Source organism: Choloepus didactylus, chromosome 7, assembly GCF_015220235.1.
Source record: "Choloepus didactylus isolate mChoDid1 chromosome 7, mChoDid1.pri, whole genome shotgun sequence".
Lineage (NCBI taxonomy): Eukaryota > Metazoa > Chordata > Mammalia > Pilosa > Megalonychidae > Choloepus > Choloepus didactylus.
The window spans coordinates 63,341,591-63,369,071 of NC_051313.1; the positions used below are offsets into that span (position 1 = coordinate 63,341,591).

At 34.8% G+C, this 27,481-nt stretch overlaps 1 protein-coding gene across 4 annotated transcripts in view; it reads left to right on the forward strand.

The window, feature by feature from the left end:
- The window catches only part of SRSF12 (serine and arginine rich splicing factor 12), a 43,613-nt gene extending 28,948 nt beyond the window's left edge, over nt 1-14,665 (forward strand). For 2 of the 4 annotated variants that reach the window (XM_037843850.1, XM_037843851.1), the window contains exons 2-5: nt 1,706-2,052; nt 2,894-3,019; nt 3,187-3,328; nt 9,773-14,665. In XM_037843850.1, the coding sequence (XP_037699778.1) occupies nt 3,198-3,328; nt 9,773-10,142 (501 nt within the window). In that variant the 5' untranslated portion in view covers nt 1,706-2,052; nt 2,894-3,019; nt 3,187-3,197 and the 3' untranslated portion in view covers nt 10,143-14,665. Of the gene's footprint in view, nt 1-1,474; nt 1,580-1,705; nt 2,053-2,893; nt 3,020-3,186; nt 3,329-9,772 lie in introns of those variants that run through there. The other 2 variants (XM_037843849.1, XM_037843852.1) reach the window with 2 other exon arrangements.
- Nucleotides 14,666-27,481: the final 12,816 nt, after the last annotated feature.

Genomic DNA, 27,481 nt, shown 5'->3' on the forward strand with positions numbered 1-27,481 from the left:
TTTTTTTTTTCTTTTCCTCTTTCTCTGCAATCTAGCTGTCTTTTCTAACTATCTAATTCTTCTCACTGACATCATCTTACTTCTGTTTGCCCAAGCTAGGAGCTTTGTAGCCATCTTTGAATCTTTTCTGTGTGCAGTGTTAATGACATGCAATATGGTACTGTTAATCTTCTGAGCCACCTTTGTGTCCATACCTTGATGCTAAATACCTAAGTTCTCCATGAAGCAGTAGGGTATAGTGGTTAAGAACACAGACTAATGTGATTTAGTTTAATTTCAGCTCTGTCACTTACTGGCTCATGACCTTAGATGAGTTGATCTGCCTGTGCCCTCATCTGTAAACAACCATAGGGTTGTGAGAATTAAGTAATCTTAGAACACTGCCTATCATCTAAGTGTGATGGTATAACTGTTAGTTATTACTGATACATATTTTCTTTTCAGCTGAGTTATATGCTCCATGAAGACAAATATCATGGCTTGTATTTCTTTGATATCCCCTCTTCTGTACCTATCAGAAGGCACATAGGAGGCTCAAATATACTTGTCAAATTTAAGAGTATGATCATTTTGTTTATGTTTAATAGTAAAACATCCGTTTTTCTTTAAGGCCCAGGAAATAATTTTAGGACATCTTTAGAAACCTGTTCCTGCTGAATCTAATTCTTGCTATCTGAAAACAAGAGTAACATAAACATGAAACTATAGTGAAGCAAATGAATGTGTTCTTTTTTTTTCCCATGCATGTCTTTATTTTATTACTCATCTGCCCACACACTGGATAAAGGGGGGGTGTCAGTCACAAAGTTTTTACAATCACACAGTCACAAGATAAAAGTTATATAGTTATACAAATCATTATCAAAGATAAAGGCTACTGGATTGCAATTCAACAGAAATTTCTTTCTGGCTATTCTAATACGCTAGAAACTAAAAAGAAATATCTATATAATGAATCAGTAGACATAATCATTTGTTAAATCCTAACTTTTCAGTTATAACTCCTCCCTCTCATTTGATCATTCTCTCAATCTTCAGGGATACCTGGGCAATGGCCAATGAATATGTTCTTAATGAAAGTTAATAGTTGGAACCTTTATATTGTCAGTTGACAATTGTAAAATCTTGTAATGGAAATAGTTTCCAAAGGCAGATGTGCTGGGTCATGTTTCACAAACTTGACTAAGAATTAACGATCACCTGGAGTGCTTGTAAAGATACAGATTTCCAGTTCTAATCTACCTTTTGAATCTAAGAATCTTGAAGCTCTTAAGGGAACCTGAGAATCTGGATTTTTTTCTTTTCTTTTTCCTTCCTTCCTTTCAAAACCCCAGGTGATTCTTATGAGAGAAAAGTTTAGGTAATGCTGGTCTAGAAAATGTATTTTCGTTTGAAAATTTCAACTGGATTTTTAGGGGCAAATATTTTAATCCAGTTATTCATATTTCTTTGCCTTATTTCTAAAACACTTCAGGCCTGAGGACTTGCGCCGTGAGTTTGGTCGGTATGGCCCTATAGTAGACGTTTACATTCCACTTGACTTCTACACTCGCCGCCCAAGAGGATTTGCTTATGTTCAATATCCTTTATTTTACTGTGTGCCTGTGAATATACTGCATACATGTGCATATACATATGTGTATTCAGAAGTATATGTTATGAGATTAATATTTCCTAATTTAATGTGTTTATTTCTTTATCTCAGAAAATCTAAAGCAGTCCACAGTAGCTGGCAAGCGCCCCCCAGTTTGAACCAACCTGTTAGCTAGAGTTCAAGTGTAAACCAAGCAGGCAAGACAAAATGCACCTAAAGTTCAAGCATCAAGGAATAAAGAGGGAGGGTGGACACAGATATAAAGACCTGGAAGAGGGGAAGTCTTTATCAAGCAAAAGACAAAGCCAACACCAGGTTGAGACTTCGGCTTTCCTACATTTACTCAGAGTTCCAGAGTCAAAGCCAAGTCTGATTTTGTTGGTTCTGCATCTCTTATAAAGTACATCTTGCAAGCCTTAAAGAGTAAAGGTCAAGGTTCAAGATCAAGTGACATTGAGGTAATTTCCAAAGTCTCATTTTGTATTGTATTTCTTGAGCTTTTTCTGTTTTTTGTTTTTTAAAAAATTAAACCAGTTAACAACCTCCTGAAATAGTTTCCATTATAGTTTCCATCATAATTAGAAGGTTTAATATTACATAATTTATATAGATAAGGGAGTTTAGTGGGGTATTATAAACCAATGTATGTAATTCCCGATGTTTGCACATTGCTTTCATCTTTCTTTTGTACTTACATTCCAGTAGTAAAACATGAAAGTATGTTTAAAGTGATAGGTTCAAAAGTCAGTGTCAATTTTAAAGGACTAAATCAATTTTGAAAGTACAATATTTTAGCTTACTTGCATATGTGCCGTTTTGTTTAAAATTACTAATTTCTCCTAAATGTCATAATTAAAAAGCCTTTTAATGAAAGAGTAATTTTAATTTCAGAATAAAGGTTTCTGCACACTAATTTTTCAGTGAAAAACCTGATGGGTCCTTTATCTCAAAGAAAGGAGTGAGTTCTAAACAGTTTATTTTATAATGCTGGCCAACTTTGGCATTAAGTTGTTTTCATGACATGTTTCAAATTATACATGCACCCTGCAGCTATACATATGTATACATTAAAAGCACATCACATGTTTGTTTCTGTTCTTTTTTATTTTTAGATCCACTCTTTTAAATCATAATGGGACATTTGTTTTCATAATAAAAAGTAAAAGTTTTTTTTTCTGATTATTTATATTATACTAGAAATGTGAGCTTAATAACTTGAACTTGTTTTTCTTATTAATTACCTTTCACATAAAAATAATACTTTAAAAATAATGTATTTACTTGATATCTGATGTTCAGAGTGTCCTTAACAGCTAGTCATATTTGAAGATGTTCGTGATGCTGAAGATGCTCTTTATAACCTCAATAGAAAATGGGTATGTGGCCGTCAAATTGAAATACAGTTTGCACAAGGTGATCGCAAAAGTAAGTGTTACTAAACCTTAGCTCGTTTGTTCAGTAGAATGAGTTTCAACAATGACAAATTTTTAATTTAAAATTCTTTCAGAAAATGACATTATACTAGTTAAGCAGCTGTTATGGAGATTTTCTGGTAATAAACTATGTTATAAATCTTATCCTTCATATTCTAGCACCAGGCCAAATGAAATCAAAAGAACGACACCCTTGTTCTCCAGCGGATCATAGGAGATCAAGAAGCCCCAGCCAAAGGAGAACTCGAAGTAGAAGTTCTTCCTGGGGTAGAAACAGGAGGTGCTCTGATAGTCTTAAAGAGTGAGTACAAAATGCAAGAGGATTGCAAACTTCATTTTCTCCTGTCTCTGGAAAACATTTTAAAGAGTTTTTAAAGACAGGCTGCCTGCATCATTTTGCTTAATATACGTAAAGAATGAACTTTTGTAGAAAAATAATGCTCTTCTCTATTATGTATTGTTATTTAAGTTGGGTTTATTGGCTACCTTCAGGTGCTTTTATTTCATAGTGGATTTAAGTTTATTCTTTTAATAGAAAGATAATATACACTGAAGAGAGAGCAAAAACGGAAAAAATAGACAGAGGAATTTTACGCACAATTGTACCTAAATGAGTACACAACCATTCAGAAGCTTGAGTTCAGGTAATAGCTAAACTTAAAAAAAAAAAAAAAAAAAAATACAATCACTTGTGAAAGGGTAACTAAAATTAATATAAATTAATTTACTTTAAAAAGGTAAATTATTATCAAGAATAAATTCCAGGTATAGCAATATTATAAGAAAAGATAAAAATAGTAAATTTGGGTAAGATATTTTGTAAGTTATAAAATATTTTGCTAGCAAGGAGATTGTTTCTCTTATTGTAAGAGTAAATCACAATGGAAATTAATTACCTGGTAAAGCTATTAAAACAACTGAAATGTATTAGTATATCTAAAATCTTAAATTTATAGTATTTATATTGTTTTAATACTGTAATTTTTTCATAGGCATTATATTAGTTTCTTAGCGTATCATAACAAACTACCACAAATTGGGTGGCTTAACACAACAGAAATTTATTCTCTCTGGTTTGGAGGGTAATAGTCTGAAATCAAGGTATCAGTAGGGCCATGCTCCCTCTGAAGGCTTTGGGGAAGAATCTTTCCTTGCCTCTTCTAGTTTCTGGAAGTTGCTGGCAATCCTTGGTGTTCTTGGCTTGTGGCAGCATCCCATCAATCTCTGTCTCCATCTTCACATGGCCTTCATCCCTCTATGTGTGTCCGTCCCTGCATCTCTCTTCTTATAAGGGCACTGGTCATTGGATTAGGCCCCACCCTAATGCAGTCTGACCTCATCTTAACTAATTATACTTGCAAAGGCTCTATTTCCATTGATTGGCTATTTGAGATTTAGACTACTATATATAGTTTGTAAATTCAAAAAAATTATACTTATAAAACTTAAGACATTGTGAGAGTAAACTAGAACTTTTTTGAGATTGACATGCCGTAGATACAGGGAAGACATATATATATATAATGTTATAATCTAGTTTGACATAAATTTAGATTGATGTAGGTGGTCCATATACAGTGGTTTGATCTCTATATCAAAGTCTATATAATATAAACCTAAGCAACACTGTCCTAACTTACATGAATATCCATTGGCCTTGGTGAAAAAGACTTTATTTGTAAAAGTCAGAAAAAAGAAAAAAAAATGTCTGATTCAGTAAGAATTTTTGTTTCCAAATGCATCATGACCTTAGTTAATCACCTTTGCTCCTGAATGAGCTAAAAATGGTGGCTGCTTTTGGCTTTCTAGTGGAAGCAAAGTCTTAACAGTTGGCTGGAGAAAAACAAAAAAGTGGCTATTGTCCCAAATCATCAGAGGACTAAATCTTCTTTTGAGACAATGCTGTTTGGTGTTGTTCTAGTTATAAGACCATTGGCATATTACTTGACCCCAGTTTTTCCTATCTGTGTAATTGTATTATATATAGATAGTACATATCTTATCTAGCATTTAAGGTATTCATTAAGATCATATTTTGTGTGTGTATGTGTGTGTGTGTGTGTGTGTGTGTATATATATATATATATATATAAAAATCAGAATATATATACTCTAAGCATAACATATACATAAGTATGTATGATATATGTGGTATTACCTTGCTCTAAAAAGAGGTCTCTTATTTTGCTTTCAGTGGATATGCAGGTGGAAAGCTTGTTTGCTGCAGTCACTAGACCATAAACTCTTGAAAGAGCAAGTTTTCTCTTGTTCATGCTTACATCCCCAGCTTTCAGCAGTAGTCCATAAGTGACATTAGGTATTCCATAAATCTTAGTTGCATTTGTAAGTTAAAGAATTTATACATTAAAACCCTTAAGTTCCTGAAAAATACTAAAATTGCCCCATGGCCTTCTTAAATCCGAATATAGCATCCAGGGTTTTGTTTTTGTTTTAATTTCAGGAGCAATTTTTCCATTTTGTTTTCTTCAACTAACTGCAACACAAATGAAATTTAATAATTTCTAAAAAACTGTGCTTTTATTCCAGAATATATCTGATTAATAGAAAGTCACAATTCTCTTTCTCTTGCAACTCATTCCTGTTACAAGTAAATAGCTAAAGAGCAAAACTACTCAAATGAAGTATCTTAGCTGATTCTATTTCTTGATGTGGAAGGGAAGAGATTACTTGATTCAATATAAAATTCATTGCTCAAAGTTCTTGCAAGTGTATTTTCAACTGAATTGATGTATTTATTCTCCAGTACTTTTCACTCCTTCCTGTAGTTCTAGGCTGCTTTATGGAACCATTTGCCTTCAGTCTAAAGAATTGTTTTTAGTATTTCTTATAGTGCAGATCTGCTGGCAATGCATCTCAGCTTTTGTTTTTCTGAAGACATCTTTATTTTCCATTCATTTTTGAAGGATATTTTTTGCTGGGGATAGAATTCTAGGTTGACAGGGATTTTTTTTCCCTTTATTTAGTAATATCATTCCATTGGTTTATGACATCTGTAGGCACATAGTCAGCTGTTTGTCTTAGTGTCAATGTTATCATTTATTCTCTGGCAGATTTTCAGTTTTTCTTTGACTTGGGTTTTCATCAGATTTTTTTATTATTTTAATTTTGATTACATATGCAACATAACATTTCCCATTTTAACCACTTGTAAGTATGCAATTCAGTGGTGTCTATTCATTCACAGTGTTGTGCTACCCTTACCACCATCATTACCAAAACTTTTCCATTGTCCCAGACAGAACTCTGTACCCATAAACTGTGAGCTTTTTTGTTTATTTTTATTTTAGTAACATATATACAACCTAAAATTTCCCCCTTTAACCACATTCAGTTATATAATTCAGTGGTAGTAATTATTCACAATGTTGTGCAACCATCACTGTCATCCATTACATCTTTTCTATCATCCACAACAGAAATTCTGTACCAATTAATTTCTTTTACCAATAATTTATCAGTATTATGTGTGTGCTCTTTTGCATAGTTTTGTTTTTTTTCTTGCAATTTTATTGAGATATAGTCACATACTATACAGTCATCCAAAGTGTACAATCATTTGTTCACAGTATCATCATATAGTTGTGCATTCATCACCACAGTCAAATTTTGAATATTTTCACTACTCCAAAAAATAAATAAATAAATAAAAGTAAATAAGAATAAAAGTAAAAAATAAAAATAAATAAAAGTAAAAAAGAATATCCATCCCCCCTATTATTCATTTACTTTTTTGTCCCCATTTTTCTACTCATCTGTCCATACACTGGATAAAGGGAGTATGAGTACAAGGTTTTCTACAATCACAGAGTCACACCGTATAAGCTTACTTAGTTATACACTTGTCTTCAAGAAATAAGGCTTCTGGATTACAGTTCAACAGTTTCAGGTATTTCCTTCTAGCTATTCTAATACACTAACAGCTTAAAAGAGATATTTATATAATGCTTAAGAAAAACCTCCAGAATGACCTCTTAACTCCATTTGAAATCTCTCAGCTCCTGAAACTTTACTTGGTTTCATTTCTCTTCTCCCTTTTGGTCAAGAATGCTTTCTCAATCCACCGTCTCAATCCTACAATGCCAGATCCAGACTCATCCCCAGGAGTCATCTCCCACGTTGCCAGGGAGATTTATACACCTGGGAATCATGTCCCACGTAGCGGGGAGAGCAATGAGTTCACTTACAGAGTTGGCTCAGAGAGAGAGGCCACATCTGAGCAACGAAAGAGGGCCTCTGGGGTGACTCTTAGGCACAATTATAGGTAGACTTAGTCTCTCCTTTGCAGTAACAGGCTTGATAAGGGCAAGCCCCAAGATTGAGGGCTCGGCCTACTAAATTGGTAGTCCAATTAAGTTTTAACACCCCCTTCTTTAGCCCTCCCCAGCTCCAAGTCACCTGTATTCTAGTTTCTGACTGTATGAATTTGCTTATTTTAGTTATTTCACATCAGTGAGATCATGCAATGTTTTTCCTTTTGTGTCTGGCTTATTTCACTCAACAGCATGCATATTTTCAAGGATCAATCATGTTGTAGCACGTATCAGAACCTCCTTTCTGTGGCTGCACTATATTCCATTGTGTGTGTGTGTGTATACACACCACATTTTACTTATCTATTCATTGGTTGATGGACACTTGGGTTGCTTCCATCTTTTGGCATTTGTGAGTAATGCCATTGTGAACAACAGTGTATAAATATGTTTGAATCCCTAATTTCGATTCTTTTAAGTATATGCCATTGTATGTATTTACCACATTTTATTTATCCATTCTTCGGTTGATGGACACTTGTGTTGCTTTCCCCTTTTGGCAATTGTGCAAATATCTGTTTGCGTCCCTGCTTTTAATTATTTGGGGTATATGCCTAGAAGTAGGATTTCCAGGTCATGTGGTAATTCTATACATAACTTACTGAAGACCTGCCAAACGGTCTTCCACAGTGGCTGTACCATCTTACATTCCCACCAACAATGAATGAGTGTTCGTATTTCTCCACATCCTCTCCAACATTTGTCAGCATTTTCATTTGATGTGCCTCATGTAGATTTCTTTGTATTTTTTCTACCTGGGCTTTGCTGAGTCTCTTGAAATTAAGCTGATGCTTTTCATTAGTTTTGGAAAATTCTAAGCCATTATCTCTTCAAATATTGCTTCTGCCCCATTTCAGTCTTCCCTCTTGACCTTGTGAGTATGTCTCACATATCTCTTATGCTCTGTCCTGGATTTCTTAAATTATTTTTTCCTCACTGTATTTCAATAGAATGTTTTCCCAATGATCTTTCAGTTCACTATTTCTGCTTTCTCCTGAATCCAACTTTCTATTAAATCCATCCACTGAGTTCTTAATTTTTAGATATCATATATTTTCAGTTCTCAGATTTCCTTTTGATTCTTTTTTTAGATTCCGTTTTTGATCAGATTTTATCTTTTCATCTTTGTCCACCTCTACTTATTTTCTTGAACATATAAATCATAGTAATTTCAAAAATTCCTGTCTGATAGTGACAGTATTCAAACCACTTTGGATATGTTTCTTTTATTTTTTTTTCTTAGTTTTTAGTCGTTTTTACCTATTTTTTCACATACCTCATAACTTTTTTTTAAATAGGATGTTGAACATCATAGATGAAAAATTATCTGGATGATTTTATTATCCTTCAAAGAAAGTGCTTTTCTTCTAGCAAGCAGAGTACTGGCAGATCACCCTGATTCTGACACGTCCTGGTTTTAGGCATTGTTAAGTCAGTTTTGCACCTCTCCTAGGCCATGACCCTTACCCCTAGGATGTGGCCCTTTTGGGTTCTTAATTGAAAACCTGAGTTGTTATCCAAGGCTCCTCCACTTTTTGGGAGCTTGAACTCCAGCCTTTCTCCCCAGCATCATGTGACTGATAAAATTTCAGTTCAGTTCTTGAACCTCCCAGCTGCTATTTTCTTCTGACCTCTTGGAGTCTCATCCTATGCATGCCCATCTTTAGATGGTGGCCAGTGACTTGAGGAGACTGTATACAGATTTCAAGGTTTCTTTTCTGTAATTCTCTCCTCTCTGGGATTTGTTCCTCAAACCTGACACCCCTGAATTCTAACCTCTCTCTCTTCTACTCAGAGAGCCGTATTCTGCTTTGGCTTTATTCACCCATGTTGCCATTTGTAAAGTAGTCTTAGTGAAAGAGCCAAGGCTTGTAACTACTCAGGTTCTGCTTATATTGGTTGTTCTCCAGTGCCTTCAAACTGTCATTTTATAAATTTTGTCCAACTTTTTTTTTATATAGCTATTTTATGGGGGAAAGTTAGTCCAGTACAAGCTCCTCTACCATGGAGGACCCAGAAGTCCTACCTTCAGGGTTTTGGGTTTTTTTTAATAAGCATTATTTTATAAACTTAAAATAATTTTTCTTTCTTCCTCCCTCCCTTCCTCCCTTCTTTCCCATGCCTCCTAGGAATTGTATAATCCAGACTAAATATGCAGACTATTTTTCATGTCATAAAATATATCCAAGGAATTAAAAAATCTTTTGGTCATATATTTTAGCATGACAAATATTATAAGCTTGTTATGTTTGAACCAAGCATGCTTAATAAAATTAGAATTGTCTTTTAGCTTATCTCTTAAAAACGTAACTAATGTTATGCAAAGTATTTTTATAAGTTCCTGAAAATGATGTTTCATAACCTATTTACTGTTTTTGTGTGAAATTATTTTGTAACATTCTGGATGTTTGCAGGTCTCGACACAGACGATTTTCTTATAGCCAGTCTAAATCTCGGTCTAAATCACTACCGAGGCGCTCTACCTCAGCAAGGCAATCAAGAACTCCAAGAAGAAATTCTAGTTCTAGAGGACGGTCAAGGTCCAAGTCCTTACAAAAAAGGTCCAAGTCAATAGGAAAATCACAATCAAGTTCACCGCAAAAGCAGACTAGCTCAGAAGCAAAATCAAGATCACATGGAAGACATTCTGACTCCATAGCAAGATCCCCATGTAAATCTCCCAAAGGGTACACCAATTCTGAAACTAAAGCACAAACAGCAAAACATTCTCATTTTCGGTCACATTCCAGATCCCGGAGTTACCGTCATAAAAACAGTTGGTGAACAGCTACAGAAGAGCACTACATAGTCTTTATTATACATTATTAAGTCTCTCATTATGTTAAATAAAAATTCTTCAAGGCTTAAAGAAAATGTGAGTTGATATTGGTTACTTTGGGCATGTGCAAAAAATAAGATCTCTCTCGCTTTGGATTAATAAATATTTGGTCTCAATTTAAGGGCCCACACCACAAATTATATGTCTAATGTCACCATTTTATGGATTATTTTTGTTTATGTTGTAGCAGAAGGGTACTTTTCAAATGAAATGGGTAAAATGGAACTAATTTAGAAAATTCTATTTGGGTATTAAGTACTAGTAATATTAATACCTTTTACAAGAATTTTTTTACTTTAAAGCACTTTTACTTTCATGTAAAAAGTAATTATGACTATAATTGCATAGGGTAGACTTAAACTATTTGACATGACACGTTATGTCTATTTCATGTCTTCTATTTAAACTTGGGTCAATTTCTGATGGATAATAGTTCATATTACAAAATTCTGACATCCAAAGTAGAATTTATAGAGAGACTAGGCATTCAACATATGATTTTATTTTTGTTGGGTGAAACAGTATAAAGGTCACATTTAATTGCATTCTGTACTGTGTTCATTTCAACCATGTCAAAAATTTTTAGAAGTACTGAATTTTTAATGATTTCAGAACTACTTCTCTAAAAACTATAGTGTGCAACACTCACAATCCAAAAATATTCATAGCAAGCCTTATACATTTGAAAAGTGGTACATTTTATATAAAGTCATATTTTATACTATGATTTCTACATACCTGTTTTTCACTGTTGCTAATTTTTTTTGGTTTTTAGAGCTGTAGCTCAAGACTTTGAATTGTATAGAATGTCTCATTATTTTTAAAACAGAGTGTTTAGTACCTTGTATTAAGAAACTCAAGACTGCATCCTTAAAAAACACCTTAGCAGTATTTGGATTTTACATTACACTGCCTTTAATTTTTTTAAACCAAATAACTGTTGATAATTATTGCTTTGTAGTTGTTATAACTGAGAACTTTCTTTTAAAATGTGCTTGTAGTTTACACTTTTCAGAGAAAGTTTTGGTAGCATTTCTGATAAAATGGTTTTGCATATGATTATTATAGGGGACATATTTATAGAGCTCTAATTGTGTACCTTGTTGAATTATATTATTGAAACTTAAGAGTTCTCAGCCCACACAGTTAATATTTGTATCTAGAGTGCTTAAGAAAAAAAATCTGTGTTATAAAATCTTGCATTTTTAGCTTTTAGGAGCCAGTGTTGCTTTTATTTGTTTTGAATACAAATTCCATTTTTCTTTGCATTTTAGATCCTATATGTAAGGAACAGTTTTAAAAAATAATTTATATGCTGATAACATTTGGAAAAGTACCATAAACTCATGTAGATTGTACTTTATGAATAGATTTTTCTCTTCTCACAGCAAAATTTATTTCAAAATTACAACTATTTGAAATGTTTAGCTCTAATAAAATTTAATTATAAATTATGTGGCAATATTGACATTTAAAGGATAGCCTTAGAAAGAACAAGACAAATATTAATGGTAGTTTTATATTTTCTGAATTAACTTAGGTTTACACACACATACATCTTGTCATTCTATACACTAACTAGAAATTGATTATAGTGTCTTTGCTCTGCATTAACAAATCAATATCTCTTAGTAAAAAGTTAATGAGGCATTGTTTCTGAACATATTTAATCCTTTGACAAACCTCTGACTTGGTTTTCTGTTGTAATCTCTGGACTGCTTAGGAGGATAATACTTGGTTTGATGGAAAAGCTGGAATGTTAATAGCTCAGACTTCTTTGAGCATTTACTGTGTGTTGGTGCTGCTCTGTAAATTTTGTTATTCACTCATTTAATCATCACTTTAACTTTTGAGGTAAATACTGTTGCAAACAAGGAAACTGAAATGCAGAGAGGTTAAGTTACATGCACAGGTCAGATAGCCATTAAGTTTTGGAGCTGAAAGAAACTGGGTTCTGGAGTGCCCCTTCCCAACTATTGTGCTGTGTTTTGTAGAAAAAGGAAAGTCTTTGACAGATATATGCTTAGAGGAAAAGGGAGGATAGAATTAGAAAAATGAGCATAGGCTTCAATGAAAATGAATTCTGTGATGGGTGAAAACTGATTGGCATTTGTGTTGGGTATCCTGAAAAGTTGTATTCTGGGAATATTTTTAGGGTTTTGTCATAGAATTTTTTCTTGGGCCATTTAAGAGAGGATATTTATGATAAAATTGTCTTAATAAATCAAGTGTTTTAATTTTTTTTCCTTTAAACATTATATATTTACTTACGTACTTCCCACGTTTAGTGCAGGGGTACTACACACCTCTGTTCAGTATTATACAGATTAAAATAATGTCGAAGAAAAAAAAGATGGCCACTATCAGCTGCTTCTGTTTTCTTTCTCCAGGAATAAAGCACAAATGTCTGAATAGCACTTTGAGTTCTGTTTTGCAGCTGATAATAGATAATGGGGGGATTTGCTGATTTCTTTTCTTCAGATGTTTTTTTTTCCACCTAGAATTTAATCTTGTGTCACTGGGCTATTTATTTGAAAGAGGGTGTGTGCGTGCAGCTTTCGTTATTTATATTGCAAACCAATGGTGCTTATCCTTTTTTCTTTTTCATACCACATCACAAGAAACAAGGTAATCGGTAAGGAACACTCCCATGAGTAATCTTTGCCAAAGCTGAAATTCCACCCCTATCTTTCCCAACCAAGTTAGCATTTTAGGTTACAGACACTTAAGAATGGTTCTATCTTAGAGAAATAACTTTTAATTGCCCCTAATGTATATCTTTAAATGTAAATTTTTCACTAATTTCAGGACTTTAAATATTTGTAATGTTTACTTAAAATACAATTATTCAAGACGTTGCATTACCAGTAAATGACCAAGAAAAGCTGCATTTTTCTGATCCCATTGAAGTAGGCAAAATGTCAAATTTAAAGGAAAATTATTTAGAAATACTTTTCTGTTTTTTCCATACTACATTAAAGTTGTAATTTCTTATTTACAGGTTAAAAAATTGTCCTTCAAATACGGTGGTAGAACATTTAGGTTACTTGTGTAGATTAATATATGCTGCTTAATACAGTGTCATCTGGTGAAAGGGATATTAATCTGGTTTTATGGACCCAGAAACTGAGCCCTGTGCAATTAAATGCCAAACTGCTATGTTTGCATTTCTCAAAATAAATGATAAGTTTTATCAGATTTTCAAACAAGTCGATGACTCCCAATGGTTTAAGGACAAGTGGTTCATTGAGACATGTATGGATTTTGGAGTCAGAACTCAGGTTTTTTTCCACATACCCATTGAATACCTATGCAACCTCTATGAGCCTCAGTTTCCTCATCTCTAAAAAGTAGATATGTATACCCCATAGAGTTGTTTATATTTAAAAATCTATATGCCCAGCACAGTACCAAGTCTGGGGTAGGCACTCAATTGTTAATTTTATCTTTCATTTCCTCTATTTAAATATATAATTGATTAGAAATCATTGTCAAGTATTTGGAATTATGCACCCTAGCATCTGAATCACTCCCTTGGTGAAAATAGGGTTTTTAGGATTATAGGATTAAGTATGGCATTGGCCTACCAGGTCCTGGAGGGAACTTTATATCATGTATACCTTTAAAAAGATGTTCATAAATTTAAGGAAATTAGATACAATAATTGAGTCAAATACCTTTTTGGGAATTTGCTCCCTCAGATATGTTAGATATTTCAGGTGGATTCAACTGGTCTCAAGCTACAACAGTACTTATCAATAATTATGACAAATACCATTTATTTAAAGTAATCATGAAGAAAGTTTGAATAAAAAATAAGTAGACTATCATACCCAAAATTAGTGTTTTCAAAAAATAGGCATCAATATTTAAATTCTGTTCTGGGAGAAGGATAATAATATTAGTATATCTCGGATCTTACAATTCCAGGAATGTACAATAATTCTGAATTTGTCAAAAGAAATAGTATTAACTTCTGAAGATAGATGAAATAATATCAGTTTGGGGAAAAGGCAGATGAATTCTCAGTGGATACTTTGTTTTTAAATTTTTAATTATTGTACTATTCTATGCATGTCTGTTTTCATAATGCAAAAAACCATACTCAACCTAGATTTGTTTATATAAGCTAAATAAGTTGAAAACATCTGTACCGAAAGCCAAGAAATTTGCTGGTTTCAGGTTCTTTCTGCATGCTGGTAGAAAGTTTGAAGGGTCATTCTTTTCAAATAAGAGACTGCCTACTAATAATTAATATTTAGTTCTAGAAAAGGATTGACTGCATGTTTATTGCTGTTTTAACTTTTGTGTGTTTCTCAGAAACAGTGTATTTGAAACAAGAAGCAAAATTACTACTTCTGTGGTCTAGGACTATAATTTTATTAATCAAACATCTAAATACTGTGTGCTTTTTAGGAAAAGCTTCTTAGAGGACTGTAGAGGTAGACTGAATGAAACAATCAAGAATTCTGTGCTTAATGACCACTTGCACTATAAGGAAACACAGTACATTCTACTTACTCCTCATAGGATGGGTTTAAAATGCTATTAAATGGAAATTTTAACTTCAACAAAAATCCCAATATAAAATGGTCTTCAACCCCCACTGGAAGCCTATTTTTAACTTTTTATTTTGCAATTCTTTCAAAGTTATGGAACAGTTAAGAAATAATGCAAATCCCATACAGACGTGGTTGACCAAGATGGTAGTGTAACATGCTGCAGGGTGCCCTTCCCCCACAGAATCTTTGAACAACTAGAAAACTCTGGCAGAGCCATCTTCCTTAAAACTCCAGAAAACAGTGAGTTGCAGTAACTAGGTGAATGCCAAATCAAGAAAAATGGCTTTTAAAATGGTACAAGAGGCTCATGGTCATCTTGCTGGCCCCTTCCTAAACTCTGCAGTGTGGAGCAGCCCTGTACTATCATTGTGAGTATCAGGTCCTGTTTCTGGAAGGAGTACAGTAACCCCTATGCATACACTGTGGTGCCTGTATGTTGGTGCCAGTCTATTGGGTGGAAGGCTAAAAGACTGAACCTGGAAACTCAGGCTCAACTTCCCAGAAACTCCCTGCAGACAGAAGCAGCTTGCAAAGAGCTAAAGCTGTGTAAGAAACAGTTTAAGTTGAAGTGAACTGGGGCAAAAGCTTACCTGCTTTAAGTCTTACAATAGAGCACCCAGGAAGGGGGTGGGGGAGGGGGTAGGATTTGAATTCTTGTAAATAGGGTAAGTCCTAGGCCCATTTGCAAGCACAAGCCCAGGACAACACAGCATCAGAAAAGATAGGGGGATGGGGGGCGGCCGGGACGACCCTGTAAGTCATGTTTGCCTTGGGCATATTTTCTTGATAGGAAGGCAAAACTCTGAAAAGAAAGCACCAGCCAACAGAGTCAATTTGCAAAAACTGTGGTGTTTTTTGCATTGGTTTGTTTGCTTTTGTTACCTCCTGGAACTCAAGTACATCCTTGTCATATCACTAGCTGGATACAAAATGAACAGACAGCTCAGGGACTATGGTAGTTTGGAGCTGTCATGAACTCCAGAAAAGGCAAAGTTCTTTTAATCCATTCCTGTGGGTAATGACCTATTGTAGGTGGGACCTTTTCTTTTTTTTTTTCCCCACATTTTTCATTGTGAAATATAACATATACAGAAAAGTGGTAACTTTCAAAGTACAATTTAATGAGTAGCAATAGAGCAAATTTCAAAGAATGTTATGGATTACAGTTCCACCATTTCAGTTATTTCCTTCTAGCTAATATAATACCCAAGCATCTAAAAATATATATTTATATAAAAATTCAGTATTTGTAATCCTTTGTTAAATCCTATCTTGTCTGTTGCCACGTCTTCCTCTTGTTTAATCACTTTCTTGATCTTCAGGGATGTCTACGCAGTGACCACCCTAACTTCTTCATATTGAAAAGGGGTATTGACATTTTGGGGAAGGGGACTGTATCTAGTTAATGTTCTTGAAGAAGCTGTTGCCTCTGTGTTTGGGGGACTTATCTGGCATGGGAACACTCTGGAGAATGCAAATTTCTGAAAAAATGAACTTAGTAAAACTTTTATAGCATCTCGGATAGGAACCTAGGTATTTGGGGAATACTGTTGATTAGGGCTTGGCATACTGTGGCCATTTGGAATATCTGGCTGGAGTTTGCATAAGAGTAACCTCCAGAATAGCCTCTTGACTCTATTTGAACTCTCTTAGCCACACCTTTCTTTTCCCCCTTTTGGTCAAGAAGGCATTCTCAATCCCTCCATACCAGGGCCAGGCTAATTGTTGGAATCTTCTGATTAGGTTGTTTTATTTGAAGCATGCCCCAGGGTGGGTCTTAATTGTTTTGCTGGAGTCCTTATTGAGAGGATTTAAAAAACAAAAAACAAAAAACAAAAAAACCAGAGAAGGAAAGATGAAATCCAGAGAGCTCAGAGAAACCCCAGAGAAGCTGGGAGACAAGGACACACCCACAGAGGCTGAGAGAGGGAGCCACTGAGGCCAGAAGCTGGAAGCAACAAAACTCAGTTGAGGATAAGCAGATGCTGACCATGTGCCCTCCAGAATAACAGAGGTGTCCCAGATACCAGGAGCCTTTCTTCAGAGAAGGTGTCCTGTTGATGCCTTAATTTGGACATTTTCACAGTCTCCGAACTCGAAATCTGTAAGTTAATAAATCTCCATACCAGAAACCAATCCATTTCTGGTATATTGCATTCTGGCAGCTTTAGCAAACTAAAACAGGGACTAAATCTCACATTAACACTTTAAAATATTAAAACATACAGTGTGCAACAAAAGGTTACAAATCAAAGTAAAAGGAAATAATGATCCACCCAAAGGAACAAGATAAAAATTCAGAAACCATCTATAAAATAGATCAGGCTTTGGACATACTGAAAAAGACTTTAAAAAGTATCCTTTATACTCAAAAGAAAACAGAGAATTAAGGGATACCAAGAAAACAATGAATGAACATTATGAGAATGTCAGTAAAGAGACAGAAAATTTAAAAAGGAACCAAAGAGAAATATTGAAGTTGAAGATTACAATAACTGAAATAAAAAATTTCCTGGAGGGAAGTTTGACTTCATTGAGACTTGTTTTGTGATTGGAGCTTGCAGAAGAAAGAATCAGTGATCTGGAAGACAAGAACACTGAAATGATTCAGGCTGAGGAGCAGAAGGAAAAGACAGTTTTAAAAAGTGAACAGAGCTTAAGAGATCTGTAGGACACCATAAAGAGGACCAATATATGGATAATGGTAGTACCAGAAAGAGAAGAGAGGGATAGAAGAAAAATTCAAAGAAAAAATGGCAGAGAACTTCCCAAATTTAGCAAAAGACATAAATATGTACATTCAAGAATCCCAACAAATTGGAACAGGATAAACTTGAAGAGAACTTCATGTAAACACAAAGTAGTCAAACTTTGAATGCCAAGAACAAGGAGTAAGTTCTGAAAGCTGCAAGGGACAAGCAATATGTTATATGAAAGGGAATCCCAATACTATTAAGTATTGATTTCTCATCAGTAGTTAACGGAGGCAAGAAAGCAGTGGGACAAAATGTTTAACGTGCTGAAAGAAACCAATTACTACCAAGTATTTTATACCCAGTGAAACTCTTTGAGGGAGAGATTAAGACATTCCCAGATAAATAAAAGCTGAGGGAGTTCTTTACCACTAGACTGGCCATGCAAAGATGCTACTTTGCATGAAAGGAAAGGCAACTAGACAATAGATCAAAGTAGATTAAAGGAAAAAAAAAGGCTTCATTTTAGGTAACCATATGGGTAGTTATAAATATGAGTACTATTTTTTGGTATGTAACTGCACATTTTACTTCTTACAGGCTCTAGAAAGCAAATACATAAAAAAGTAATACTAAATCTATGGTTTATGGACATCTATAAAAATATAATTTGTATGAGTACAATAAAAATGTGTGGGGACAGAGAAGTCAGGAACAGTGTATGTGTATGCTATTTAAGTTGGTATCAAATCAAACATAATTGTTAAGGTTTAGGATGTTAAATTTCAGCCCCATTGTAGCAACAAATTATATATATGAAAAATAAATGCAGAAAGAAATGGGCAGGGACTCAAAATGGTACAATACAAAAAAATCAAATAAATATGAAAGTAAGCATTAACGGAGTAATTTGGGAGACAAAAAGGGTATAAGATTTACAAAGACCAAATAGCAAGATGACAGAAGAAAGTCTTGCATTTTCAGTAGTTACTTTAAATGTAAATGAAAAGGCAGAGACGGGCAGAATGGAAAAAAAGCTTGACTCAACTATAGGCTGTTTAGAAGAGACTCACCTTAAATTCAAAGACACAAGTGGGCTGTAAGTGAAATCAGGTGGAAAAAAAACACCATGCAAATAGTAACCAAAAGAGAGGTGTGATAGCTATACTAATATCAGATAAAATAGATTTTAAGTCAAAAACAGTCATAAGGGACAAAGATCACAATATATTGATAAAGGGGTCAATTCAACAAGAAAATATAATTATAAATATGTATGCACTTAACAGCAAGGCCCCAAAATATATGATGCAAATATTGACAGATTTCAAGAGAAACAGACAGTTGTACAATAATAGTTTGAGACTACATGCACCATTTTCAATTATGGATAGAACATCTTGCCAGACGATCAATAAGGAAAGACAAGACTTGTATGATACAATAAACTGCTGGATTTAACATATATGTAGAAGTTCAGCTAAGAGCAGCAGAATACACATTCTTCTCCAGTGCACATGGATCATTCCCCAGGATAGATCATATGTTAGGCACAAAACAAGTCTCAACCTCTTTTTTGCTCAGATGTGGCCTCTCTCTCAGCCTACTCTGCAAATAAACTCACTACCCTCCCCACTATGTGGGACATGACTCCCAGGGGTGTAAGTCCCCTAGCAATGGGGGACAGGAGTCCCAGGGATGATAATGGCCCTGGCATTGTGGGATTGAGAATGCCATCTTGACCAAAAGGGGGAAAAGAAATGAAACAAAATAAAGTTTCAGTGGCTGAGAGATCTCAAGTAGAGTCGAGAGGTCAATCTGGAGGTTATTCTTATGCATTGTACAGATATTCCTTTTTAGTTTCTAGTGTATTAGAATAGCTAGAAGGACATATCTGAATCTGTTACACAGTAATCCAATAGACTTAATTCTTGATAAGTGTATAACTATATAGCTTTTATCGTGTGACTGTGTGATAGTGAAAACCTGGGGACTGACACTGTCTTTACCCAGTATATGGGTAGATGAGTAATAAAATAATGACAAAAATATATAAATAATACGGAGGATAAGGGGTATAGGACAGTTTGGGTGTTCTATTTTATTTTTATATTTTTCTTTATTTTGGAGTAATGAAAGTGTTCTAAAATTGTGGCAAGGAATGCACAATTATCTGATCATACTGTGAGCTATTGATTGTATACTTTGGATAGATTATATGGTGTGTCGATATATCTCAATATAATAGCATTAAAAAAACAAGTCTCAGTGAATTAAAAAATACTACAATAACACAATGTATTTTCTCCAGTCACAATGGAATGAAGCTAGAAATCAATAATAAAGGGAGAACTCAGACATACACAAATATGTGGAAATTTAACCACACTATTAAATAATAAATGGGTCAAGGAAGAAATCACAAGGAATATTAGGAAATATCTTGAAGCAGCTGAAAACAAAAACATAGTATTCCAAAACTTATTGGATGCAGCAAAGGCTTTGCTGAGGGGGAAATTTATAGCTCTAAATGCTCACATTAAAAAGAAGGAAACTCTCAATTAGAGACAAACCTTATAACTGAAGGATCTAGGAAAAGAAGAGCAAACTAAACCCAAAGGAAGCAGAAGGAAAGAAATAGCAAAGTTTAGAGCAGAGAAAATGAAATAGAGAATAAAGAAAAACAATAGAATCAATGAAACCAAAATTTGATTCTTTGAATTGATCAATAAAAGCAACAAACTTTTAGCCAGACTGACAAAGGAAAAAGGTCACATATAACTAAAATCAGAAATGTAAGGGGGTGACATTACTGACCACAGAAATAAAATGGATTATAAGAGGATAGTATAAACAATGATATGCCAAAAAATTAGATAAACTAGATGAAATGGAAAAATTCCTATAAATGCACAAACTACAGTAACTCAAGAAGAAACATGATCTCAACAGACTAGTAACAAGTAAAAAAAATTTAATCAGTGTTTTGGTTTGCTAAAGCTGCTGGAATGCAATATACCAGAAATGGGTTGGCTTTTTAAATGGAGTTTTATTAGGTTACAAATATATAGTTCTAAGGCCATGAAAATGTCTAAAGTAAGGCATCAAGAGGAAGATGCCTTCTTTGAGGAAAGGCTGCTGGCATTGGGGGTTCCTCTGTCACATGGGAAAACACCTGGTGATGTCTGCTGGTCCTTGTCTCCTGGGCTCTGGTTCAATGGCTTTCTTTCTCAGCTCCTGTGGGTCCTTCTTGCTCCTCCCGGGGTGTTTTTCTCTCTAAGTGTCAGTGGGTCCTCTCAGTTTCTCCAGGGAAAACTCTGGATTTCAACTCTTAGCTTCTCTCCTGTTTCTGGTTTCAATGGCTTTCTCCTAGATTTCCCTCCAAAATGTCTCTCTGTGCTCTCTGAGTTCCATCTGCCTTTTATCCTCTTATAAAGGACCCCAGCAAGGGGATTAAGACTCATGAATGGGCTGGGTCACATCTCCATGGAAACAACCTAATTGAAAAGTCCCACCCACAATAGGTCTGCCCCTACAAGAATGGATTAAAAGAACATGGCTTATCTGGGGGTACATAACAGCTCCAAACTAGCACAGTCAGTAATAAAAAGCCTCCAAATAAAAATCTAGGATCAGATGACTTCACTGGTTTATTTTACCAAACATTCCAAGAAATATTAACACCAATCCTGTGCAAACTCTTCCAAAAAAATTGAAGAGGAGGGAACACTCACTAATGCCTTCTCTGAGGCCATTGCCTTAATTTACATACCAATATCCTCTAAAATATAGATCCAAAATCCTCAACAAAATACCAGGAAAGTGAATCCAACAGTACATTAAAAGAGTTATGCACCATGATCAAGTGGGATTTATCCCTGGTGTGCAAGGGTGGCTCAATATAAAATCCATTAATGTTATATACCACAATAATAACACAAAGGGAAAAAACACACATGATCATTTCAATTGATGCAAAAAAGGCATTTGACAAAATCCGCACCCCTTGATAGAAAACACTTTGAAAACTTCAAGGAAATTTCCTCAAAACATAAAGGAAATATATGAAGGAAAAAAAAATAGTTACTATCATACTCAGTGGTGAAGGACTCAAAGTTTTTCCTTTAAGATCAGGAAAAGCACAAGAATACTCTCTGAGTGCACTGATAATCAGCATTGTACTGGCAGTTCTAGCCAGTGCAATTAGGCAAGAAAAATAAACAGAGGCTTCCAAATTGGAAAGAAGTAAAAATTTTCCCTACTTACAGATGACAGGATGCTATATACAGAAAATTCTGAAAAATCCACAACAAAGTTACTAGAGCTAATAAATGAATTCAGCAAAGTGGCTGAACAATCTGAAGAGGAAATCAAGAAAAAATACATTTACAATAGCATTTTAAAGATCAAATATCTAGGAATAACTTTAAACAAGTATGTATGTAAAGAACTTATACCTGGAAAGCTAAAAACATTCATAAAAGAAATCAAAGAAGACCTACATAAATGAAGGACACTCTGTGTTCATGGACTGGAAGACAAAATATTGTTACTATTCAATTCTACCCAAAGTGATTTACAGGTTCAAAGCAATCCCAATCAAAATTTCAAAAGCCTTCTTTGCAGAAATGGTAAAGCCAATCATCAACTTATAACCAAGTAAGGGGTCCTGAATAGCCAAATCATCTTGAAAATAAAGAACAAAGTTGGAGGACTCACACTTCACAATTTGAAAACTAATTACAGTGCTACAGTAATGAAAACAGCATGGTCGTGGCACAGATACATAGAGCAATGGATTTGGATTTGAGTTCAGAAACAAACCTTCACATTTGTAGTCGATTTATTTTTGACAAGGGGGCCAAAGTCTACTCAATGGGAAAAGAGTAGTCTTTTCAACAAACGGCGCTGGGAAAATTGCATATGTATACTGAGAAAAAGAAGAAGAAGAAGAAGGTGGACCCTTACCTCATACTATATCCAGAATTAACTCAAAATGGACCAAACACCTAAATATAAGAACCCAAACTCTAAAAATAAAAGAAAACATAGGCAAGCATCTTCAGGACCTTGTGTTAGGCAATGGTTTCTTCTTTTTTTTTTAATTCAGTTTTATTGAGATATATTCACATACCATACAATCATCCATGGTGTACAATCAACTGTTCACAGTACCATCTTATAGTTGTGCATTCATCACCCCAATCTATTTTTGAACATTTTCCTTACACCAGAAAGAATCAGAATCAGAATAAAAAATAAAAATAAAAATAAAATAAATAAATTTTAAAAACACCCAGATCACACACCCCCCCCATCCCACCCTATTTTTCATTTAGGTTTTGTCTCCATTTTTCTACTCATCCATCCATACACTGGATAAAGGGAGTGCAATCCACAGGGTTTTCACAATCACACTGTCACCCATTGTAAGCTACATTGTTATACAATTGTCTTCAAGAGTCAAGGCTACTGGGTTGGAGTTTGGTAGTTTCAGGTATTTACTTCTAGCTATTCCAACATATTAAAACCAGAAAAGTGTTATCTATATAGTGCGTAAGAATGTCCAGCAGAGTGATCTCTCGACTATTTGAAATCTCTCATAGGCAATGGTTTCTTAGACTTTACACCCAAAACCATGAGCAACAAAAGAAAAAATAGATAAATGGACTTCATCAAATTTAAAAAGTTTTGTTAATCAAAGGACTTTATCAAGAAGGTAAAAAGACAACCTACATAATGGGAGAAAAGATTTGGAAACCACATACCTAACAAGGGTTTAATATCCAGAATATATATAAAGAAATCCTACAACCAGCAACAAAATGACAAACAACCCAATTAAAAATACACAAAGGCTTGAATAGACATTTCTCCAAAAGATGTACAAATAATCAAAAGCACATAAAAAGATGCTCAACATCACTATCCATTAGAGAAATGCAAATCAAAGCCACAGTGATATACCATTTCACACCCACTAGAATAGCTACTATTAAGATAATGGAAAATAACAAGTTTGGGAGGGTTGTAGAGAAGCAGGAACACCATTCATTGTTGGTGGATATGTAAAATCACCAACAGTTTTGCAGTTCCTCAGAAAGTTAAGTATAGAATTACCATATGACCCAGCAATCCCACTTCTAGGAATATATCCCAAAGAATTGAAAGCAGGGACTCATACATATACTTTCACGCTGATGTTCATAGCAGCATTATTCACAATGGCCAAAAGATGGAAGCAACTCAAGTGTCCATCAACTAAGGAATGAATAAACAAAATGTGATATATATACTAAGGAGGAATATTATTCAGCCCTAAAGAGGAATGAAGTTCTGAAACATATGAGAACTTGGGTGATTCTTGAAGACATACTGTTGAGTGAAATAAGCGAGACACAAAGGACAAATACTGTATGATCTATTTGATATCAAATAATTAAAATAAGCTAATTCATAGTCAGAAAGTAGAATATAAGTTACCAGAGACTGTGGTGGGTAGGTAATGGGTAGTTAACATTAAATAGGTACAGAGTTTCTGTTTGGAGTGATGGAAAAGTGTTGGTAATGGATTGTGGTGATGGTGACACAACATTGTGAATGTAATTAACATTATATATTTCATTGTGGTTAAAAGGAGAAATTTTAGGTTGTGTATATATATATATATTACTAGAATTAAAGTTAATTTTAAAAAGAAAACATAGGACTGTACAATGCAAATGTGAATGCTAATGTAACCTACTATTATCAACAGGACAATTATAATAATATTTGTTTCATCAGTTGTAACAAATGTATCACACTAATTAATGCAAAGTGTTAATAACAGGGAAATTGTATTGGACGGGGGTATATGGAAACTATGTAATTTCTGCACAATTCTTTAAACCTACAACTAATAAAAATAGAGACTAAAAAATGTTTTAATCTCTTACAGAGAACATACCTTTACCCCCATAGATATGCAGATCCACCATTTTTAACATTTTACCACATTTGAATCATTCTATCTATCCTTCTGACTGCCTGGCTATCTGTCTGACTATCTGTCTCTATTTATCAATTCATTTTCTGAACACTTCAGTGTAGGCTGTATACATCATGCTCCTTAAACATTTAATGCTGCTACTTTCCTAAGAAGGATATTCACTTATGTATCCACCTTAAATGTAGTTAACAAGTTCAAGCAATTTAATATTGAGAAGAAACCTTTCATTCTGTATTCCAATTTTTTCATATGTCCCAGTAACATTGCTTTGAACCTTTTCTCCTCCCTTGCTAGATTCCATCCAGGATCATGTATTGCATTTAATTACCATTTTTAAATTTTTTGTTTGTTTGTTTTAATCGTGGGAACATATATATAACATACATTTTCCCATCTAAACCACTCCCAAGCATACCATTCAATGTGATATATCACAGTCACAATATTGCAGTACCCTCACCCTCCCTTTCCCCTACTAAAACTTTCCCAACTCCCCACAGAAACTCTACACCCATTCTGCATTAATTCCCCAATCCTCCTGCCCCCTACCCCTGGCAACTTGCACTTCCTGTTTCTTTTTATGTTTGTAGTCTTTTGTCGAAACCTGTAAATTTTGATCTTTTAATGTTATCACTGGAATTTAGACTCTGAGGTGTCTACTCCCTAAGCTAATATGCAGCTAGTGTTATGACAGAACTTTCCTTGAATGCCAGGAGCTAACAACAAAGGTTAAAGAAAACAAACAAATAAAAACCTCCCAGTCTTTGCAAATTGACCTGTCTTTGCAAATTGACCTGTGTTAGTGCTCTCCTTCAGGGCTTATCTATTCAGTAAGTTTGGAGAACAGCTCCAGGCCAAAGCATAAGAGCCTCCCTAAATTGACAAGTCCCTTAGGCCACCACCAGACAGATTGGGCCAGAGATACATGTTTCAGCATCCTTTTTTGATAAAAACAGTTCAAATGGTAGGAATTAAAGGAAACTTCCTCAATATGATAAAGGGCTGTGCTGGTTTGTATGTATTATGTCCCCCAGAAAAAGCCATGTTCTTTGATGCAATCTTGTAGGGCAGACATATTAGTGGGGATTAAGTTGGAACGTTTGGTTTAAGTAGTTTGCATGGAAATGCGCCCCACCCAACTGTAGGTGATAAGACTGATGAGATAATTTCCATGGCTGCATGGCCCCACCCATTCAGAGTGGGCCTTAATCAGTGGAGCCAAATAAATGAGCTGACAAACAGAAGGAACTCAGTGCAGCTGTGAATGACATTCTGAAAAAGGAGCTACAGCCAAGAGGGACACTTTGAAGAAAGCACAGGAGCTGCAGATGAGAGACTGTTTGAAAATGGCTGTTGAAAGCAGACTCTTACTCCAGAGAAGCTAAGAGAGGACAAATATCTCAAGTGCAACTAAGAGTGACATTTTTGAGGAACTGCAGCCTAGAGACGAACATCCTGGGAGAAAGCCATTTTGAACCCAGAACTTTGGAGCAGATGCCAGCCATGTGCCTTCCCAGCTAACAGAGGTTTTCCAGACATCACTGGCCATCCTCCCGTGAAGGTACCCGATTGCTGATGTGTTACCTTGGACACTTTATGGCCTTAAGAGTGTAACTGTGTAACCAAATAAACCCCCTTTTATAAAAGCCAGTCCATCTCTGGTGTTTTGCATTCCAGCAGCATTAGCAAAGTAGAACAAGGGCATATATGAAAAGCCCACAGCCAACATACTACTAAATGGCGAGAGACTAAAAGCTTTGCTCTAAGACCAGAAATGAGACAAAGATGCCTGCTGTCACCACTATTACTCAACATTGTGCTAGATATTCTAGCCAGAGCAGTCCAGCAAGACAAAGAAATAAAAGGCATCCAGATTGGAAAGGAAGGAGTAAAACTGTCATTATTTGCAGATGATATGATCTTACATTTGGAAAACCCTGAGAAATCTATGACACAGCTACTTGAGCTAATAAACAAATTCAGCAAAGTAGCGGGATACAAGATTAACGCATGTAAGTCAGTGATGTTCCTATACACAAGAAATGACCTAACTCAAGAGACACTCAAGAAAAAGAATCCAGTCTCAATAGCAATTAAAAAAATCAAGTACCTAGGAATAAACGTAACCAAGGATGTAAAAGACCTCTACACAGAAAATTACATCACTTTACCAAAAGATGTAAAAGGGGACCTAAAGAGATGGAAAGATATTCTGTGTTCATGGATAGGAAGGCTAAACGTCCTTAAGATTTCAATCCTATGCAAACCGATCTACAGATTGGATGCAATTCCAATCAAAATCCCAACAACCTACTTTGCAGACTTGGAAAAGCTAGTTATCAAATTTATTTGGAAGAGAAAGATGCCTCGAATTGCTAAAAACATTCTAAAAAAAGAAAAACAAAGTGGGAGGACTTACACTTCCTGACTATGAAGCTTGTTATAAAGCCACAGTAGTCAAAACAGCATGGTATTGGCACAAAGACAGACACATTGATCAATGGAATCGAATTGAGAATTGGGAAATAGAACCCCAGATCTACCACCAAGTGATTTTTGATAAGGTCCCCAAATCCACTGAACTTGGACATAACAATCCCTTCAACAAATGGGGCTGGGAGAACTGGATATCCATATCCAAAGGAATGAAAGAGGACCCCTACATCACACCTTATACAAAAATTAACTCAAAGTGGATCAAAGACCTCAGTATAAGAGACAGTACCATAAAACTCCCAGAAGATAATTTAGGGAAACATCTTCAAGTCCTGGTATTAGGAGGTCACTTCCTAGACCTTACACTAGACCTTACACCCAAAGCACAAACAATGAAAGAAAACATGGATAAATAGGAACTCCTCAAAATCAAAAGCTCTGTACCTCAAGGGAATTTGTCAAAAAGGTAAAGAGGCAGCCAACTCAATGGGAGAAAATATTTGGAAACCATGTATCTGATACGAGACTGATATTTGCTTATAGAAAGAAATCCTACAACTCAACAACAGTAGTACAAACAGCCCAATTATAAAATGGGCAAA